Raw genomic sequence first — 22,446 nt, 5'->3', positions numbered from 1 at the left:
TTGGTATACCAAATATATTGATATCAAAGTTTCATCTTTTAGAATATTGGTTACTGTTGAGCCGTGTTGCTCCTCACTTACAGTTGGCTACCTTGAAGTGCTTGATCGAACAAATAAACAAGTTTTTTCAGGTGAAAGTAAGGAGCAACATTAGACATAAAACACAATAAAATGACTCCATCTACCGGGAGCTCCCCTCCTCAATACCTCGCTCTTTACACTGAAAATGAAATACTTTTCATTTTTTTTATTTTTTTTAAGAGCTTTTTATTTTTTAAACCGTCCTTGTGTTTGGGGAGTCGTTATAAAAGAATTCGACAAGACGTCAAACACTGACTTTACACTGAGTTAAGAGCAGGTTTCCTTTAAGGTTGAAACTATGATTTCAATGGTGATTCCAAATTTGTGCATTCGTCATATTTCTTAGATAAGAGATAATTTCTTAAGGGGTAAGAGTAGATTTTATGTAGGTTTGTAGGTACTTTATGGACTTTTTATGGAAAAGCCTTGACTGAGTGTTAGATTTCACTCCCCCTTAGTCGAAATATTTTCTAAACACCTCCCAGCTTAAGCTTAAGTTCTAGGATTTGTTAGTCCAAGCAATTTAGGTCACTATGGCAATATTTGGATGGCTCGTAAAACATAGGAAAAAGCAATTAAAACTCAAAAAAATTGAGAAAAAACAAATGTGAAAACCCTAATAAAGGATAAAATATAAGCAAAAAGAACCGTGAATCAAAGAAAAAAGGGGATCCTACCAACGATTTTAGGTTTCCCCCTCCCATATACCCCCCCCCCCCCAATGTCACCAGATCCGGTCGAGATTTTAAATAACAGCTCTGAGACACGATATCTTTCCAAACATCAAATTTCATTAAGATCTGATCAATTGTTTGTAAGTTAAAAATGCTTCAATTTTTCTATTTTTTCCGAATTAACGGGCCCCCCACTCCCCAGATGGTCAAATCGGAATAACGACTATTTATAATTTAATCTGGTCCGGTCCCTGTTATGCCTGCCAAATTTCATCGTCCTAGCTTACCTGGAAGTGCCCAAAGTAGCAAAACCGGGACCGACAGAATTTGCGATTGTTATATGTCACTTGGTTAATACCAAGTGCCATAAAAACCCGGAAATACTTCACAACTTATTCCATCAGATGATATTGTTGGTTAAATTCAAACAAGCAAAGGACATTTCCTTTCCAGTTTTCTCATCTGTCTCTTTTATGGACTTAGACAAATTGACCTCTGAGAAGGTGAGTATGCCTCTGAAAACCGTCATTGTCGTTGTTCTTTTCATCCTTTCAAACAGAGTATGGAAAAAGAGGCTCTGCCGTCCTTTCTGCGGAAATATTCGTAGTTTAGCATATTGTCTGGAGGGACCATAGGTTCTCTTTGTGCCTTAAAAATTCATAAAAATTTCACATGGTCCCGCTTCAAGCAAGGTGCAACTTGCCAACGTTTCTGCTTAAAAAAGAAGAAGAAATTGTGTGGCTGGCAAGTACATACGGAGGATTTTTTTTGGTGAGATCCACTAACAGTTTTTATCTTGATTATTTAAATAAGAAATATATATATATATTGATGAAAATTTAGACTTAGGGGGGTAGAGCCCCCTTTTGTGTATCAATGGCGGTGAGAGCATAAGGGGAACATATCGTTATGTACCTTAAAGCTTGTAGATTGAAAGTCAACAATTTTGGTAAAAATTTCACAAAGTGAAATATTTTTATATTTCCCCTTAAAAGTAAGAAATGCGAGGGAAACAGAGAGTCTATTGTCCACTTTTGTCTTTGAGTCATAGAGGTTACAAGTCCTTGCATGATTTTGGTTGAAACAGGATGCAACATACCTGACAGTAATAAAAAGCTGACGGGGGTTTTAAAGGACTTCTGGGTTCTTTTGGTTCTCTATTCATGCCAATTATGAATCCTTCTTTGATTCCAGCTGGAAGAAAGTAACCATGCCAATGTTTTTTTTATGAAAAAGTTTGCTGGGGGATCAATGAATATTTATATTTAACTATTGAATGACGTAACAAGTGGCAAATGAAATCTTGAATCTGTTCTTTGTCTAAAAGCAAAGACTAGAAAGATAAATAAGGGTCACTCAACATAGGCAAACATGATAGTTATAAAATGAAAGGGGAATATCCTACGGTACTCTGCCGGTCGAAAAAACAATATTGCAAACTGTAGTAGAGCAGCCCTGAGAGTTGGAATTTTGCCAACTTCGTTTTTAAATCCAATAATTGATGCACAAAATATAAATGTGGATGTACAAAGTTGCCTGAAGTTGAAAAAAAAAAACTATTTAGTAATAAAATTCATAACTCATTTCCAAAATAAATAGTCAAAGACCCCAAAGCTTAGGATATTATAAAGGACAATTTTCTTGCAGAATAGTTTAAAAGGAAGCCCGAATACTAATGAGGATACTTATGTATATTATCGACCACAATATTGTTCTGATTCGTTGTAAAACCGGTTTCTCTGTGTGCATTCGGAGATAATTAGCTTTGCTCGAGTAAGATAACTGCTATGCAGGCCTATTTAATTAAATACCTAATATATAGAATTGGTTAGGTTTGATTTTTAATATAATGCGTTCTGGGCAGCCTGATTTCCATAATTCTCTATTCTAGTTCCCATACCTTTGTTATTTAAGTATTATGTTTTCATCATATTTTTGGTAAATTTCTAACTTCACTTCTTGAGTGTGGTCGATGCAATTACGAAATTACGATGCAATTACGTACCCTAATAATTTCTAAGTTTTTTTTTTCAGAGTTCTAAATTTCTTCACAATTACATAAAAAAAAATTCGTGACCCTCTGTCAATGGCTTGGAACTAAAGACAGAGTTAGCGCCCGACTCGGTCCTGAAGACACGCACCTAAAACTTGCTATAAAAAAAAAAATAAATGTTGCAACACACATAATTCAAATTTTTTCTAGGATAACGAAATTTCATATAAAACCCCATTCCCCCCTTCTCTCATGCTTCAAAAACAAAAAAGTTATTAAATTACTTCAACTAAAGGTAAAAGCAGCACCTGATAAAAGTTGTCATCCCCAAAGTTGGAGTAGAGAATTTTAAATTTAGTAACTTTAGTTGATAACGAGACTCGGAGGTTTTTATTTGTCTGAAAAAGGTAGGATGTTTGAAATTGAAACAAATTGTACAAAGAATTAGGCTTATGTCCCTTGGAATAGGCTACATATAAATTTTCATAGGCAGCGTAATAGCTCTGCCTAAGTAAAGAGCCATGGTGGCACAATGTGTTATTATTTTTTTTTGACACAAGAAAACTTCGTATCGAAAGAGTTATCGCACAAACTTCGAAAAGGGCTTATTCGACTAGACATTGAAAGGGCCGGTGCCCTTTTTAATAGTTGAAAGTGATTGGAGGGCAACTAAACCCCTCCCACGTCAACCATTTCCTGAACACATCCAGTGAAAAATTTCAGATTGCCTTTTTATTCAACGAAACTGAAAGATGTGGAAATTATACATTTGAGAATTCCACCCCCCCCCCCCATCTTTGCTCTCAGGGCAAGGGTTGTAAGTTATGCCCTGGGGGCACATAAGGTATATATAGAAGGGGTGGTCGTATAACCCTTGGAGGGAGCACATTAGATTGGTGATCAGAAGTTCTAGTCTTTTGTTTAAGATTCATAGTGATCAGAGGGTAGATATCCCCTCCCCACACCTCGTATTTTCTCGAAATAATCTGATTATTAAGTTGAGATAGCCATTTTTTGTCGTAGAAACTTCAAAAAGGGCTCACTCAATTTAAAATTGAAAGGGCCAGTTCCCGTTCGAATAGCCTAGTCTAAACTGATTGGAGGGCAACTAATCCCCTTCCCACGCCGACCATTTTCGCAAACACATCCAATAAAAATTTTGAGGTAGCCATTTTTTTCGACGTAATTGAAATACCCGGAAATTAATTCTTTGAAGATGGGAATCACCCCCCCCCCCACAGCCCTCAGGGCAAGAGTTGTAAGTTATGCCCTTGGGGCAAATAAAGTATATATAGAAGGGTTATCGTATGAACTTCGGATGGGACTCATTGGATTCGTAATCCTAAGTTCTAGTGTCCTTTTTAAGACTCGGAGCGATCGGAAGGTGGATATCCCCCATCACATCTCGTAGCTTTCCGAAGTGCATCAGATATAAATTTTGAGTTGGAAATTTGTTGTCTTAGAAACTTCAAAAACAGCTCATTCGATTGGATATTGAAAGGGCCAATTACCTTTTTGATAGTCGAAAGTGATGAGGGCAACTAGCCGCCTTCCCTTGCCCACCTTTTCCCCAAACACAGCCAATCAAAATTGTGAGATAGCCATTTGTTCACCATAATTGAAAGGACCGGAAATGATGTTTTTAAGGATTACAACCCCTCCCCCCAAACAGCCCTCCGGGAAAGATAAGCTATGCCCTGGGGGCATATAAGGTGTGTTTAGAAATGAGTATTGTATAAAAACTTCGGAGGGGGCTCGTTGAACTGGTAATCAGAAGTTCTAGTGCACTTTTTATGATTGAGAGTGATCGCAGGGTGGATAACCCCACCCATCCCAACCTTGTGTTTTCCCGTAATGCATCTAATAGAAATTTTTGAGATAGTCATATACTTTTGGCCTTTTATTGAACTTATTTAATTCTTTGGCGGTTTTCTTTCTTTGATTGCGCTGCACTTTCCGCGCTGGTCTTTTTTTTTTTTTACTTGATCATTTTATTTTGTTTGGGCTGAAGAAGAGAGGCGGCTGTTCTCTCAAAATATTTGCTTTCTGTGTTTTCTTCAGTATTTTCATTTGGCCTTCAAAAACCCCATTTTTCATCGTTTTCTTTCTTTATGTTAAGGCATAAAGAAAGAAACCAGCATAAAGAAAAGGCATCAATATTAAACAATGTGGTTTAAGAAATTATTCCTCATGGTTTTTCCAAAACAAGCATTATTCATAAGTTTAAAGAAATCTTTATTGAAATCATTTGTTCCTTTTGTCGTAATTTAGTAATATGATTGATATTATCTTTAAAATAGTGTTGCTCAGTAAATGCTAGCATTCAACATACTTTTTTCAATACTAAGCCATGTTGTCAATTGAATTCTAAATTTTTATAATGCACAGCATAATTAATTTTATTATATAAAGTTGTACTTAATTTGTATTGAAGATGTTCAGGAGTTAGTTGTAAATCTCTACGTAAATTGAGTAACTTTCTTGGACATTCTAATTCAACTTCCTAATTAGCTCCTACATTATCCTTATTCATTTCTGACTGAGCATAATCTTCTAATTATTGGCAATAGTCTGAGGTAATGTTTTCTTTTAGATGAAAGGGTATATTAATAAAGGTGAAGTCCGTGACATTACCAAAACCATACAAATTATTAGTATCTAAATACATTAAATAATTTGAAGATTGTGATTTATTAAAGTTTTTTATATATTTTTATATTTGTTTTAGCATATCTGTTCATACACTGAGAAACATCCTCCTCTTAGTCCTTGTCCGTGGCAGTTGCTGTTAAGAGTATTAGAGTAAAACCAAAAATTCGGTTGATCTTAAAACCCTCTACTTCAAAAAGCATGCTCTGACTCAAAGTTCTGGCTGAGAATCTGGACCAAGTGTGCGAAGCTGAGATCTGGCGCTGTGAATTCGGTTCATATATTTTGCAAGCGCAAATTCGACCATGAACTAAGTTTGCACATGGCAGAGGTGAAAATTAATAGTGCTGACAAAATTGCTTAAAATCCCAATTTGATATGGAAGCTACGCCCTAGTCCTTCTGGTGTTCCAAGCTCCAGAGCTATTTCTATATTTGAGTTGGCTAGTCATTTTCTGAGCAATTAAAGTGCCCTGACAGTAACGCTGAAATTGAGTTTGATAAAGAGATTGAAAGTATTTCACAGACAAAGCTGATAACGGGCAGGGTTGTTGTCTCGAATAGTATGATTAAAGATATAGTAAGAAATCTGAAGAAAAATAATCGTCTGGATACGATGAGCTTTGTGCGCGACATTTAGAATTGGGTAGTGCCTTGTTATTTGAGCATTTAGCTTTGTTATTTCAGATAATAATTTGTTCGGGGATTCTGCCTGATAATCTTTGTATTGGGGTAATTACTCCAATTTAAAAAAGGGTAAATCAAGTTTTAGTTTTAATTCGTGTCGTCCTTTTACGATGTCGAGTGTATTATAAAAAATTTTTGAACCGTTGATTATTCGTGATGTTCACAAGATTTGTAAGATGCCCCCCTTCCAGTTCGGTTTTCAGCGGAGGCTTGGGTGCATCCAGGGACTGAAATCCCTTTGTTTGGTATTGGTAAATTCTGTTGGGAAATGAGAATATTTGGTTGTTATTGCTTATGATATTAATAATGCATTTGGTTCATTGGCAATGTTGGAGCTGATTAGGCACGGGATTGCAATTGATTTTGTCGGTCCGCTGTTTTATATGTATCGCCACCTAAGGGTGCGCCTTAAAATTGAGCGATCAATCGTCCTGGTTGATATCCCTGTGTATAAATATTAAACAGGGCACAATTACGTCACCGATGGTGTATAATATTGCTACACTGCCAGCTCAGGATAGCAAACCGATTTCGTGCATTGTAAAAGTGACTAACACGTCAGTATTATGTTATGCAGATGACTTGCTAAACTTGAGCTGGTCATTGTCTAGTCTAGAGGAGAGTTTTAATGTGATTTCGAGGGAATTTAGAAAGATTGATTTGAATCTTAACGCTGGGAAATCCCAAGTTCTTCTGTTTAATTGGCCATCTGAGCTGGCTTCAACTTCAGTGAATATTGGTGGAACATCCGTTATCCCATCTCTAGAGCTTATTTACCTAGGTCTACCTATTTGAGATTCAATATCTTCAACAAGAAAGCTATTGGTGGCTAGAACTGGCACATTTCAAAGCATGAATAATCTATGCACAATAGATATTAACTTGAAGACGGATCTCTGGCTCACTACAACTTAAATTTACCTGGAGGAGGTGAAATGGGATTCTTATATTATCAAGGATCTTGTTACTAGCTCGCTGAAGCAGTGAGGGTTTCGCTTATCTGTTTTTCTCGCACATAATTCTGTTTCACTATTTATGGTCACGTTAATTATTGGGACCCTAGATAAGAACAGCTACAGAAATGGGCAAGTGGTCGCTATAAAAACCTTCCGAATTAACTTTCACTTCATAATTAGTGCTGCCAGAATATAGCATGTGATCCAAGTTTGTCACAGTATTACTAGTAGAATTTTACGAATACGGTTTGTCTTTTCGCGGCAGGGTAAAATATTCTGGTAACATAGTTTTGATGAGTTGCGCGCGAGAACACCTTTCATCCACAAAATTACAGTTAAAGTCCCCGATTATTAGACAGCGAGATTTCTTCCAAGCAGACTGCTTGAAACATTTAGCAAGAAGTCGTACTTCAGTATGAAACCTTCTTTCGGAAGACTGATCTCCGTAATTTGTAGGCAAATAAACATTAATCACGACGAGATTGCTCATCTGAATACTAATAAAGAAATCCACACTCTTTATAATTATGGCTGGGCGTTTGCAGATGATCGCTATACATTCAGAAGGGCGACCGTGTACTTTTTGCCGGGTAGCTGGGGAACTGAATAATAACCTATTCAACATATTCAGAAGATTAAGCTGTTCCTGCGATACAAAAAATTTCTTGTAGACAAAAAACATCCGATTTCCTTAACATCTCTTTTAGCAGCGGTAGCTTCTCTGAAACCTTACCTTTTAAGTTCCACGAACAAATCGAGACCCCAGTTTCAATGGCCATCAGGAGCTATTGGTCTTCGTTCGCTGTATTTTCAGCACAATAGACAGAACAATGATGCCTATCTGATTTATATACCGCACATCTCATTTTCTTTTGAAAGGGAGAAGCCTTCTGACTATCATGTCCCTCCTCCCCACAATGGGAGTAAACTTTAGAGTTTGGACAATTCTTTGCCAGGCGACCATCAGCTTGTTGGCATTAATAGCGTCTACGTGGAAGAACACGATAAAATTCGATTGGGAGCCTTTCGAACCCCAGGTTAAGGGAATTTGTTAAAACACAGTTTAAGTCCGCGCCCGAAGGGAAATATAGCTTAAAAGCTCGACATATCCCGCGTCGCTTGGATTTGTAACACTTCTTCACTAAATCTGTAAGCGAGGCTTCGAATACCTCGGGAACGCGTTTGATAATGCCCACAAATTCTTTGGTGTTCACCTGGACTGACATATTCGCGTCAATGTTTTTCAGCGAACCTGCAATCTTTTGACCTTCATTTGAGTAGTTAACTAGAACACGAAGCTCAGACGTTCCTCGGCGCATCTCAATATCGCTGGATTGTTCCAGACCAACCACCCATTCTATTACATTTTTACGTGTTTCGTGAGATGATAAGGATTTTGGTGGATATCTTACTATAACAGCAAATAACGGGGGAGCAGGCACAGGTTTCTCATTAATAGAGAGGGATGGGATGGGCCAATCAGTCGCGCAATGCATAAAATTGTCCAGCTTTCAGCACATTTGGTTAAGCGCAGAAGTAATGCAAGCTCCAACTAACTCAGATGCCACTGGGACTTCTTGTGAGTCATAAATAAGAAACTTTGGGAGCTGGTGCTTTTCCTTACTACACTTGTGCAGTGATTTGCCAATATACATGACATTATCTTCATCGTTTACATGCTTGATGCTTCGCTCGTCAGGTACCACCTCCTCATGCAACGTCTTTTTGGCGACAATAATATCATCGTGACTGAAAAATTCGCAACATGATTTCACTATATTGTCGAGTGTCACTCCAACTTTCATAGATCGTTCAATAAAATTCAAAACACGTCTCTTGAGATCTTTTTAGTGGTTATTGTTGGAGGTGAGTAAGCTACCAAGGTAGGTAAATTTATCGACTTACTCCATATTATCACGTTCTTGCTGGAGGCTGGATTTTATATGAAAATCAGATTTGCTTGAACAGTGCATGGCTATTGTTTTCGAGGCGTTCATGGTCATTTCCATGAGGATGGTTGTCGTGTAGATGATGCAAGTTTAGGATTGAAGATCAGGGATAATAAATTAGGGCTATATCTGCGACATAAGCAAGTTTGTATATCATAGCCTCTCCTATGAGGGCAACGTATGGGCTATCAGTTACAGAAAGGACTGCAGTTAAAAAGCTATTGAAGAGCCTGGGTAGTAGCAAGAAACATTGAAGAACACCGGTTGATGTTGCAAAGCCTTTGGCAAGGTCTTCTCCAGTCATAACTTGGCTTCTGAATTCGTGTAAAGGTTTCTAATGAGGAAGAATATATTAAGTAGAATACCAAAGCAAAAAAAATGTGACACAGGCCTTTTCTCTTTACAAGGTCAAACGTATGTTGGAAATAAATGGAGTTTTGGTAGGTAATGTGGCTTCGTGCAAGATATTTTTCCAATGTCTGAAGGGCTGTGAAAATCTGATCGACCTTTGACCTATTTGGCTTAAATACCGCCTGGCGTCCTGATATATTTGTCTTACATGACTTTTGTCTTTATTTCAGCAGTATGGCTAGTCAGACTGATGGGTTCGCAGATAGACTGTTTTTGAGCCATTCCTATGGAGAGAGACTATTTTGGCTTAACACCATGGTGTTGGGAAGTGACCAAATTCCCTGGTGGCTGTGATGATTTTATGATAATGGTCAATGAGGGGATCAAAATCAATTTTCAGAAGTCCGGGCTGTATTTAATCAGGACCAGCAGGTTTTTTTGGTCTTTAGATCTTTGTTGGCTGCTCCAATTTCAAAGGGAAGAGAGGGAGGGCTTTGGTGGGTAGTGATTATAAGGAAATTTGATAACACATCTGGGTCAGGGAGGATGATTGAAATTAATTTGTTTTCAAGCATTTCTTCCATCTAGATCAGATTCTATCTATACCATTCGGAATATAATTGTTAACGCTGGTTTCCTTGGTTTGAACTATTTGTGTGGTACTTGACTGATTTGAGATTTTGAATTTGGAATCCCCTTGGGAGGAAGAAAAACCAAGGAGTCAGATGCTGTATGCCAATCTGCTACTTACGTTTCACCCGTGCTAAAATTTTTACATGTGAATTTCCAGGCAGGAATTCATGTTAATTCTGCTGCTAAACATGCCGTTGGCTTTTTTGATGAGAATGATAGAAAGAATGCAAAAGTGGAACTCAGGTTTTCTGCCTCTCTTTACAAAACCTCAATGGGACAAAAAGGTGATCTGGCTTCACTTAGGGATATAAAGGATATGCTTGAATTTTTGCGAAAATGTGACAATATAATATAAAATGTGACGCAATCCTTGGCGAACTAAACAACTTTCACGACAAGTTAAATGAGCAAAACTACCCAGGAATACTGAAAGGTCTACAGCAAATCTTTTATCTTAATATGTTTAAGAGCTACGACGGTGTGATTAATACGAAGCACGTAAGAAAATCAATAGTATTCAAAGTGACTTTTGCAGATGGTGTCACAATCTCAAATGCTCTGTGATTCTTCATAAAAGTAGGATATAAAGTGTTCTGGGTTCACATGTTCGTGAGACATCACCGTTGTTACTACAAATGCCTGTCTCGTAATCACACAAAATCCGGCTTCGAGGGGTTCTTGCCCTGTTCTTATTGCTGGTCAGCAAGAATCCTCCTGTACTTCCCGTTGTCAAGAAGCTAATTCAAAAGGCGCAAATGGAGCTTTATCTAACATTGAATATTGCATCTGATGCATTGCTATATCTTGTTCAACAATGGTCGTCAATAAAGATGAGTGCGATTTTGACCACTTATCCCTAGCTTTTACCATTTTAGTGAATCAGACTATCCGTAATTGGGTAGGCACAAATTCAAAGAAGAAGTATTACAAAAGGGATCGGTCAAATTCTAGTATAATTTTATATATTACTATTTTAGCTACACTCCTGGATGATGTTTAAGTCCCATTCTACCTCTGTTGTACTGGTGCTTTCTCATCTCTACCTCTTTTGATTTTGAATATCTATTATTACCATATCTTTGAATGCTTAGAAAGTTATGAAAATGTTGCTGTCCCTCTAATCCAAGTGTGCCCTAATATCCATAGTTCTATCTGAATGGAAAATTCTGAATTAAAGTTCATGAAGAACCGTGCTAACTAGTGGCTGAGAATTTAGATCACTTGTGGCCGACCAAATATGACTAAATATGGGATGACCCCTTGTTTATTCATGATGTGTATTAATCTTGTGTTGATTAATATAGAATCTACCTGTTTTCTAGGCTACACTAATATCTTCTATGTTGGTTACGCAGATGATATATTGTTGATTAGCTGAACGAGGTCTGGTCAGGTCCGCTCTGTTGATCTTGTTTTTCGTTTTTTTTTCTAATATTGAATTAGCCCTGAATGTTGATAAATGTCAGTTCCCAGCATTTAATGTAAAATCACCGTCTACAGTTTTGCACTGCCATATGGATTTTCTGAAATACCGTGTGCTGATGTTATTAAGTGGCTTGGAATCCATTTTTGCAGTACGCTGTCTGGTATCCGAGCAAAAGCTCTTGTCAACATTAAACAAATGTTTAAAATAAGCCATGATAAAATCATCGCTAATTTTGGTCGTTACTCACTTCGAAAACTCACCCATCTTTATAGTATCTTCTGTGATCACTCTAATTTATTTAGATCTGTTGAGTATCCTCTGCTCAAGAAGAAATAGATAAAATCAATTCAAGTGATGTGCTTTCGGTACCTGAGATACCCACTTTGTTCGCCTTGATCTCACTTTAATCATGTTCTCATTTACCTCATTACCTCATCATAGTTATTAAATACTATGCTACGGATACTTCTGAGCCATTCGAAAGATTAAATACTGTTTTAATTCATAAAACTGTGTAGGTTGTCTCCATCCGCTAATCCAATTGTTTTGCTGTTAATTATGGTGTATTTTATTTTGTGTGCATTGAAGTTCCCTTTTGTTTCCTTTTACCAGTGATCTGGTTGTGTTTTGCTGTTTTGCAGTGGTTTAAAAATTAAATATCATTATTATTATTCCACAATTTTACATTGTAATCCAGAAGTAATCAAAATTTAGTTTCCTCCACTTAAACATTTTTAATTCCGAATTATACAGGCACAGCTTGCTATGGGGAATTGGATTAGCAATGCCAGGAATGCAAAAAATGATGGTCATAGCCCAAACAGCAACAGAAGAAACACAAGAAATGCTAACACGTATAATTTATTCCACAACAGTAGTAACACAAGAAATGCTAACATGTCTAATACCCCTGAAACAAGTGACTGGGATCTTGGGGTTAGTTTTTAGCAACTATTATAGTGTTTGCTAAGGATAATCAGTTTTTAGGTTTTTTTCCCTAATTTCTCTCACATGCCCCACAATTCAGTGATCCCAATCATTCAGGTATGTTTAAATACTGTTTTAAAATCCTTCGTTTATTTTTAAAAATATTGAAAATTATTTAATTATTGAGGTTCCGAAAACAAAACACGAAAAAATTAAGAAAACAAACCTACAAATGTTAGCTTTTGAATCTTGTACCATACCTAGATAAAATCCACTTGACACACCATAGGGTGCGTCTTTTTTCGTTTTTGTTTGCAAACTTACAAATTGCTTTCACTTTTAATTTAATTTAGGGCCCTTAGACATACATTTAAAATGACATCGTGTCTCTTATTAAAAAATTGTCACCAGAAGTTTTGAAACTATCTTAATACTGATCAACCTCCCCCCATAATTTTAGATTTCTTGGTGTATCCAATCTTGTCTCCCAAATTAGTGGAATTCCCCTATACAACTTATTGTTTGATAACAAAAAAATTATATGCTGAACCCAGTTCAAATTGACCTATTAGTCTTTGGACCGTAATTCACAACTATTTGGATATGAATTAACCTATTCCACCTATTCCACAACAGAAGAAACACAAGATATGCTAACACGTCTAATACCCCTGGAACAAGTGACTGGTATCTTGGGGGTTAGTTCTTAGCAACTATTATAGTGTTTGCTAAGGATAATCAGTTTTTAGTTTTTTTTTCTAATTTCTCTCACATACCCTACAATTCAGTGATCCCAATCATTCAGATATGTTTAAATACTGTGTTAAAATCCTTCATTTATTTTGAAAAACCATAAACTTAAGTGAAAACTTCGTATATCTTTAGATTATGAGGGACACCTGAACTATTTATGTTTCACCAGTCACTTCAAAAAAGCAAAAGAAAAACGTATTACGTAAATCGAGCACAAACATTACAAAATAACACTTAAAACCCGGGTCAGGGACATAAGTACAGACCACCAGACTCACACAAATCCCAATACCTCCCTATCATTGAAAACCTAACGCCCGTTTTAGACTTTATATTTTTTTTTTTTTTACAGTTTCAGTTACTAATGTCCCATGCTGCTCCTTACTTTCGGTGTGTTATTACTTAGCACGATTCTTATTTATTTTAGAATTAACGACGCTTCTTGACTACTATGGTCCCTGCGTCGGCCCTGCAGTGCATTCCTGCAGCGTGATTCGATATCTGGTTCCCGTATTACCAAACTAAGGTCAAATCCACTGCGCCACCACTGGACAAACCATGATTCTTCTGTAGAAATACCACACACTTGAAAAAAGCCTTTTGGTTTTTTCTTAGGAGTAACCTATTAAAGAACGACGGATAATGTCAATAATGTCTGTTCTACTTGCAAAATTCACTTTTTGCCAGACCAGTACCTTATTTTGGGGGTATGGCTTTTAACCAAGCCGTTCTTTAAAGTAACCAAAGGCTAGAGTCCCATTTATTCCTTTTTGACAATTATATGTTATTTTAGTTTTTACTCATTTGATTTCTCTTTTTTTAGGTGTCATCTAAATATTCTTAATAATATCTGCTTGTTTTAGGTTTGACAAATTATATGGGTTTTATTTGTTTTGTTTTTGGCCTCTTGGTTCTAAGTCACACATTACTTTTCTTTGAAAAAGTTTCTTTTTGGGACTTTTTTTTAAACTAGAATTAAGCCCATTTAAGATGAATTAAGAAGAAATGGATCTAGAGATTTGGAGAAGCCATTTAAGAGCCCAAAGCATTTACCAAGTGAAGCCGCAGGTTTTTCTTCAAAAAATGTACCTGATTTTAGTACTATTACCCAAACTGCTCTTAAAATTGATGACGCAAGAACAGCTTTTTTTAAGCTTAAAGTAATCAGCTACCACTTACAGCTCAATAGCAAATACTTAAAACTGCTCGCACTCAATTTGACAATGTCCTTCTTTTAGTCATTATGCTTTTTTCACAGCTATTTCTATAGCCCGACCCTTCATATCTATCTTTCTCTTTAAGTTTCTTCCTTTCATCTTGTGACACATTTTCAGTTACTGTCTACTTTTCCATTAATCCACAGACAGCTTCTTCTTTTTCATGATTTTTGAATATTTCTGGTTATCAAGGGAAGTGCGAAACTAAGAAACCTAGTTTACGTACAAAGGATATGTTAATACAAAATTCTGCCACTGTTATTTCGAATTCTGATATTATTAAATCGATGTCGTATAATTTTTGGTCGATAAGAGCTTGGTCCTCGTTGTACAAGAATCATAATTTGGTGCCAAAAATGGTTGAAAAAAATACCCACTTTCGGCATAGAGCTGAGTCGTGACAGTTACATGATAGTATGATATAACACATCCTCTCTTTAAACGGGCAGCTGTGTATTTATTTAAATGCGTATGTGTGTTTTTCTTAACGACTCCTTCGCTGCAGGAATGCATTGCAGGGCCGACGCAAGGACCTTAGTTGTCAAGAAGCGTAGTTAATTATTAAATAATGAAAAACTCCTTTTTGGGAAAATTTTAATGTGATTTTCAGGCTTGGTAAGGGGATATAGATCAGTCACAATTTTGATAAAATTCTTTTTATGCCTTAATTTTGGAAGAAAAAAAAAATCATGTCAGCTGTGCCATATCTATAAATATAAAAATAAGTTGTCTGTTTGTGTGTCTGTCTGTCAGGTGACGTCATGTTTCTGTGTCGACTGACGTCATGAAGTTAGCTGTCGTCATTTTTGCTATGACGGTGACGTCACTAACGGTATTTAAGACATTTGTTCACAGAAAAATGTTTAATTGTAAAATGACTGAAGAACCTACAATGGCAACAGCCGAGGAAGCTGCTCAAAGAGTTTATGCCAAAAAACTTGCTGCTGATAGAGAAAGTAAGAAAAGAAAGCGTTCCGAGGAATCACAAGAACAGCAAGAAAACAGGCTTGCGGCTAAAGAACGAAAAACCGCGCAGTTAGATGAAAATCCACCTGGACAGCGAGAGTCAAAACCTGTCAAAACTGAAAATGATAGCGATGATGATTGGGTTTGGGATTTTGACTTGGATAAGGTCATCAATGCCTACCAGATTTAAGTTAAAAAAACGAAGGTTCGTCGATATGTACTTCATAGTGACGCTGAAAAATAAAGGAGAAAAAGAAAACTGAAAAAAGATAAAAAACCAAAAAAAAACTAAAAAGAAAAAAGACTCAAAGAGAAATTACAGACCGGGACACAAATGACGACCGAGACAGAGGGAATATAATTGACGACCGGAAACCTCAAAGAGAAATTACAGACTGGGACACACAGAAGTTGGAAAGATATTTGGCTGGTATTTTAAGATCCATAACCCTCAGCAGCAAGCACACAATAAGAAAGACTAAAGAAGTAGTTGATAAGCTAAATAGCATCAACATTGGGGAGAATACCACAATGTGCAGTTTTGATGTTGTATCTTTATTTACCAGCATACCCTTGCCGCGTCTTATACCAGCTTTACAATCAGCTTTAGAAAAGGATGGTTCCTGGAGAGAACTGACTTGCTTGGACTCCACAGAAATCATTACTCTCACGTCTTTATGTCTCAGCAATGCTTACTTTACTTTCAGGCATCAAACTTATAAACAGATTTGGGGCATACCAATGGGATCAGCCTTGGCACCAGTTCTTAGCGAGGTGTTTCTACAACATATTGAAACTAATATCTTCAAACAGGACTTCGAGTATCTCCAACTCTACATGAGATATGTTGACGATTGCTTAATAATTTGGAATGGGGCACAAGACAAATTAATATCCTTTCTCAATATTTTTAACAAGCAGGACCCAGATATTAAGTTCACCATTGAACTTGAAAATAACTGCAATTTACCCTTCTTAGATGTCCTCATTACAAAACGAGAAACTAGGTTGGACTTGAGTGTGTATAGAAAGCCAACTCATAGTGATAGATATCTGAGATATGACTCCTATAACCACCCTATAGTTAAAAATTTTGTAGTCTATTCGTTGGTTGATAGAGCATTTCTGGTGTGCTCCTCTGATTTTGAGCTGAAGGCTGAACTTGATTATATAAGAGATGTTCTGATAGGTAACGGATACCCCCGAAAAGTCATTGACAAGGTTATTTTCAGGAGAAAGATGAGTGGAATTACCAAGAATTTCGCTCCTAAGATTGAAGATGATAAACCCTTTTTGTCATTACCTTATATCAAGGGCATTACTGACATTTTAAGTTCCAAACTCACTAAACTTGGCTTTAAGGTGTTTTTTCCCTCTGGAAGGACTATTTCCTCCTTCTTGAACAAAGGCAAGGATAAGGTTACTTCAGATCCACCAGGGGTATATGAGATTCCTTGCAGTTGTGGTGATACCTATATAGGTCGTACCATGAGACCTCTACATCACCGATTAAAAGAACATGCTGATTCCATTGATGCCTGCCTTAAAAAGACAAAGCTAAAGGAGGAAGATAATTTCTCTGCATTGGCCCATCATATCTTTGAAAACCCTTCCCACTCCATTAAGTTTGACCAAGCCCAACTTATTGCTATTGTCCCACAACTCTTAAAGCAGAAAATCAGAGAAGCTTTGGAAATTGCTAAAAATAAACCAGCCATCAATAAAGACAATGGTGAGTTTCATATTAGCGAAATTTGGGAACCAATCACCCATAAATTGAAAACTCACAAAAGACTCCACCCCTTTCCTAAAGGCCCAACCTCTTTAAGATCCACCAGGACAGCAGCCATCAACGCCTCTACCAAAATTCGGGCCATGGCACAACAATAACTCCAGGTTCAGCTCATAATTAGTGTTGTTCAGTGTTTTTAGTTTTATTTATTTAGTGATTTTACTTTCCGGCAAGAAATTTGAATTAACCTGATGATGACAGGCACAGGTCCTGTCGAAATTATCGTTAGAAGAAAAAAATCAGTCACCTGACATCCATAGCTTAGGTAAGCTTATTACCTTCTATCATCATTATATAAATGACGCCCGGGACACAGGGATTGTTCGAATAGAAATTACAGACCGGGACAACGGGACACAAATGACGACCGGGACACCGGGACACAGGGAATATAAATGACGACCGGGACACTCAAAGAGAAATTACAAACTGGGACACCGGGACACAAATGACGACCGGGACACAGGGAATATAAATGACGACCGGGACACAGGGACACAACTACAACGGGGACACCGGGGGCACAGGCGGGATATATAAATGACGACCGGGACACAGGGATTGTTCGAATAGAAATTACAGACCGGGACACCGGGACACAAATGACGACCGGGACACCGGGACACAGGGAATATAAATGACGACCGGGACACTCAAAGAGAAATTACAAATTGGGACACCGGGACACAAATGACGACCGGGACAAAGGGAATATAAATGACGACCGGGACACAGGGACACATCATTAGAATAATGAGGTATAGATCTGAATACGGATTGTTTTTCCCATTGACAATTATATGTTGCATGTTCAAGAGTTAATAAACCTGACAATCTATTTATATGCACAGAAAATGGGACAGCGAAGAATGTTGTATATTCGCATGTTTTACGCAGTTGAAAACATATATTTATATCTATCTCTATTCACTGGTGGGACACAGGGACAAACTACAATAGCGCGCAACCAATAAGGCGCGTAACGACTTACGCGCGGGGGGGGGGGCCAACAGCTAGTATATATATAAATTTGGTACATTATATAAATTTCAAGAGAATAAATTGCATCATTTTTTCCAACCGGAGTGGTTGTATTATTTTTAGTGTCTATGACGCATGCAAAATTACACAAGGTTATAAATGACTTTATACAGCTAAAGAAAAAGATTGGTAAAAAAATAAAGCAATATCAGATTGAATTGTCTAGGAAAATGTCGCACAACCAAATGTACTGTTAGATGACAAAGCAAAATTACAATAAAATATAGAAACGCCCTAGTTTAACTTGCGTGAGGGTGTGAAGGATAAGCAGAAAAGATGAAATTGAATTCACGCCAACATTACGTAATTTAATTGAAAATAAAGATTTTTCACCCTAGAATGAAGACACGTGCTATTTTAGTGTCTGAAAAGATACACAGGAAAGGGGAATGACTTCGAACAGCTAAATAAAAAGGAACGGAACAAGAAAACGAAAAATCATATTTAATTGTAAACGACAATATTGTACAACAAGATCTGTAGTTGGATGACATTGTAGACTTTCAATGGAATTAAGGAAGATGTTAGTTTAGCGTGTGTGATTCTGTGAAGGATAAACGGGAAGGAAGAGTTGTCTTACAAATATGACAAGTACAAAATTACACAAGATTACAAATGACTTTGAAATTGGTTTTTCCTAAATTGTGTCACCATAATCAAAGCAAAAATGTAGTAGTTAGGAAAAAGGCAATTTTTTTTGTTATCTATGACATTATGCAAGATTGCACATACATTTAAAAGAATTTGAACAGCTAAAGCAAAAGGTATGCAGAAATTTCGTAGATGATGATGCTCGAAAATGAAGCGTAATGAGATCTGCGATAAGAACATATGCGACAACAAGCATCACAACAAATCCCAAAATAAAATAATGGGCAAACAAATCTTTGGTTAGAAGAAACGTGACAGGGATGATAGTATCGAATTGTAAATGAAATATATCACAACGAATATCTATAACGGGACGAAAATATACTGTAAATCACAAAGAGTATCATGAAAGAGGAAATCCTATAAATGAATGATTTTTTTACACTTTAATAGGAAGGAGGAATTGAATATACGCCAGATTTTCTTAATTGAATTATAATTACTGATTTGACACGTAATGACTTAACACCAAAGAAGAACACGATGATTATGCTAATGCGTAATTTGATAATAAAATATATACAAACTTGGCAATTGCTGAGTTCTGAGTGAAGCCCAGGCCCTTGGTACTAGATAACCATTCGCGATTGATACCAAAACAAGCAGTTTTTTAAGTAGCATATTACTGCACCACAAGCACTCTTGGCCACTTAAAAAGGGTACTAGGTCTTTCTTATTTTTTCAAATAAACCCTCTTTCGATCTTTGGGAAGATTGGTTCTATATTATCACCGCCTGAAAATCAAAAAATAACTGATATAAAAGAATAAGCACGCATTCGTGATCTTTCTTCTGAGGAAAATGCTGAATTCTATGTTTTGTAGTTAAGTGCTTGAAACCTTTAAAACAGGATTATGCCACGTCCTGAATCTGCTTGAGTTTCTTTTTTGTAAAGATCGCTTGACATTTTGGGGAAGTTTTCCCTCTTTTTCAAAAATCCAGGCTCGGAGATTTTGGTGGGTAACATTAATCTTGATAGATTTTATATATTGGGGATTAGCGCGAAAAACAAATTATTTTGAAGCATTAGTTCTTATGAAGTTCATTTTATAGAGTTTCGATTCCTATTGGGCCGGGTCTGTCCTCACTTAGAGTTCACTACAAAAAAGTGTTTGAAACACAAAATATATAGGCCTGCCTGCGAGTCGAATGCACATCATGACTGCCAAGAACTAACGATCAATTATCTGTATCTTGATCCACAACCATTACGCATACCACTAACAAGATATAACCGCACCCTAATCCCTTCTAAAAACCAAAATACGCCAAAGGAACATAAAATTTTGTCCAAATGTCGTAGCATGTAATCAATTCAAACAACTTCCAAAAACATTCCGTGCACTAATGGGTGTATAAGACTTGCAAGGTGGTGGAGTTTGTTTCGTTTTAACATGGGGGATTAGTTTGCCTTCATAAAAGCACTGGGCACTCTTTCTATGGAGAATATCATTTGGTAAAATAAACTCTGGTGGTCTATCAGAAAAATTACTAATAAAGTCTGGAAGAGCCTAGCAAAGACCACAAATACGCTTAACCATCCTCCTTTCCAATATCATTGTAGCAGAGATAACTTTACTTCGAGTCACAACAAAAACACTATTTGCACGGCACTAAAGGCTGAAGTTAACTTTTCAGCGTGTCATACATTAAAACTGGAGAATGAAGTTGAGAGTTCTTTCTAGTAATTCTCTTCTTGGAAATTTTTCATTAGGATGTAATCTGGCGTAGCATAAAAGTGGAGAGGTTCCAAGTCTAGCCGCAGAGCCCTAGCAACCGGATCCAGCAACAGAACCTCAGAACCCTAACAACTTGACTCTAGTTCGGCACTGTGAAGTGATAAGTCAGACAGTCAGACATCCTATCCAAAAAATTTTCAATTATAATGGAAGAACGTTATTATAAGTGTGCCGAGTCGGGTAACACCTCAACAGGTTGACTCTTATTTGGCACTGTGGAGTGAAATTCAAACAGTCAGACAGTCATCCCCATTTAGCTAATACCCACCGCTTAAAGTACGGACTTCAACATGAGAGGGTGTAGCATAAGTAAACAGGTTTTTGTTCTCGCTCCATTGGACTATCTATCTTGGCTTTGTCTACAATTAGCCATGACTCGATGTAGCCCACAACTATTCCATTTTTAATACAAAAATGAATATACGGACAGTATGAACCAAATCTTGAGATTTGTTTTGGAGGGATCGGTGTTTTCTCCAAGAGAACCTTCAAACCCTGCGCTATCTGGTCCTTCATATGTCTAGTTTAGTCCTTAAATATTAAAGACAACTTTGACTGTTCTACTATATAAAAAATGAAAATAAATCGTGTTTTTTGATAGCAAACAAATGAATATATGAAAATAGATATATAAAGAACATATTTAAAAGACAAAAAAAAGTGAACCTCTTGTAAAATCATTGTGTATAATGAGAAACAATATTCAATAATAGGAAATATATTAGGAAAAACAATTTCAAAGGTGATTGATTCTAACTTACCGGAGGTTCTTTGAAAAATAAAACAGCATCTCCTTTTAAACCTATAAAAACTGGTAACCTTAAATAGCCATTCTTGAAATATTTTGAGCTTCTGAAGATGGTTCTCGTTCAGGGATCCACCCAATGTAAATAACTTGCTCTACACCGGGCTATAAAAGTGCCTTTTAAAGTTATCTACCGAAATTTAAATGCGAATATTTTGCATTCAATATTCTTATATAAAAGTAATGGGTTTTGCTCCTCAGGCCCCCGCTCTTTACGCTAAAGTTCTTTACTGTTTTAAAAAGTACAGTTAAGAGAAAGAGTCAAACTTTAGCGTAAAGAGTGATGCGTCGAGGAGGAAAAACCCCTTCCATATAAGGATTCATTTCCGTTCGTTTTGAGTTTTAATGTCTCTTCTTACTTTCAGTTAAAAAAGCGTGTTTTTTTATTTAGTATAAACCAGGGGTCTCCAAATTTCAGTGTAAGGGCCATATTATATATTTACCATATTTATGCGAGCCGAAGGGATAAAAAATGAGAGAACAAAACAAAAAACAAATCAATGCCAATAATTTAATTTCCTCAAATATTACAGTATAAACATAAAAAAAATTTAAACATATCTTGTTGGAAAAAATCTGGGTAAACTAAATAGACTCCTGCCTTTAGTTTTAGGCAATAAAATTAGTGTGACGAATGATACTGTCGTTTTGACTTTAAAATTTCATCAAAATCAGGTTCTAGATTAGATGAGCCAATTGTAAGAATAAAATTCAAATGATCATCAGACAAATTTGCTCGATATTTATATCTCATATGCTTCATTTTGGAAAATGTTTGTTCACACAGGTATGATGTACCAAAAATGGACACAAAACTACAAGCAAACTTTATCAAATTTGGAAACTGATCTGGCTACAACCATTCATAAAAATCAATCAGATTTCCTTCTCTACGCTTATCTTTCAGCCTGTCATCTGCTTGGACATCAATAATTTCCATTTGAAATTGAGTTGGAAGATTTTCAGTATTTCAGTCAAATGGATATTGAAAGAGCCTGATTACATTTTCTTTGGCATCAAGGTCCAGCAAATCGGTCCTGAAAGTGCATTTTCAAATCGGAATTTATTTCATTTGCAAATGAAGAAGGAAATTCAACTTTACTTTCTGCATGAAAATTTTTCACAACATGGAAAATGTTGTGAAACACCTGGCCTTCA

At 36.6% G+C, this 22,446-nt stretch overlaps 2 protein-coding genes across 2 annotated transcripts in view; one reads left to right on the top strand and one right to left on the bottom strand.

Moving 5' to 3' along the window:
- Positions 1 to 15,792: 15,792 nt before the first annotated feature.
- On the top strand, positions 15,793 to 22,221 carry LOC136040050 (uncharacterized). The gene is made up of 2 exons (XM_065724115.1): positions 15,793 to 16,744; positions 22,076 to 22,221. The coding sequence occupies exons 1-2, from the start codon at positions 15,793 to 15,795 to the stop codon at positions 22,219 to 22,221; spliced, it is 1,098 nt and encodes a 365-aa protein (XP_065580187.1).
- Positions 22,222 to 22,304: 83 nt separating this feature from the next.
- LOC136040049 (general transcription factor II-I repeat domain-containing protein 2-like) overlaps positions 22,305 to 22,446 on the bottom strand; it is a 981-nt gene continuing 839 nt past the window's right edge. Inside the window, exon 1 of the mRNA XM_065724114.1 lies at positions 22,305 to 22,446. This exon is cut by the window's right edge and continues 839 nt beyond it. Coding sequence (XP_065580186.1) covers positions 22,305 to 22,446 — 142 coding nt within the window.

This window comes from Artemia franciscana, chromosome 20, assembly GCF_032884065.1.
Source record: "Artemia franciscana chromosome 20, ASM3288406v1, whole genome shotgun sequence".
Lineage (NCBI taxonomy): Eukaryota > Metazoa > Arthropoda > Branchiopoda > Anostraca > Artemiidae > Artemia > Artemia franciscana.
This window is presented reverse-complemented; position numbering and strand designations above follow the sequence as displayed.

What these genes read in the sequence shown, in the direction of transcription:
- LOC136040050 (XM_065724115.1), top strand. Translation starts at nt 15,793, where the DNA reads ATGTGCAGTTTTGATGTTGTATCTTTATTTACCAGCATACCCTTGCCG. An exon ending in TGGTGATACCTATATAGGTC is followed by an intron (nt 16,745 to 22,075) that starts GTACCATGAGAC and finishes TTGTTCACACAG; the next exon opens with GTATGATGTACCAAAAATGG.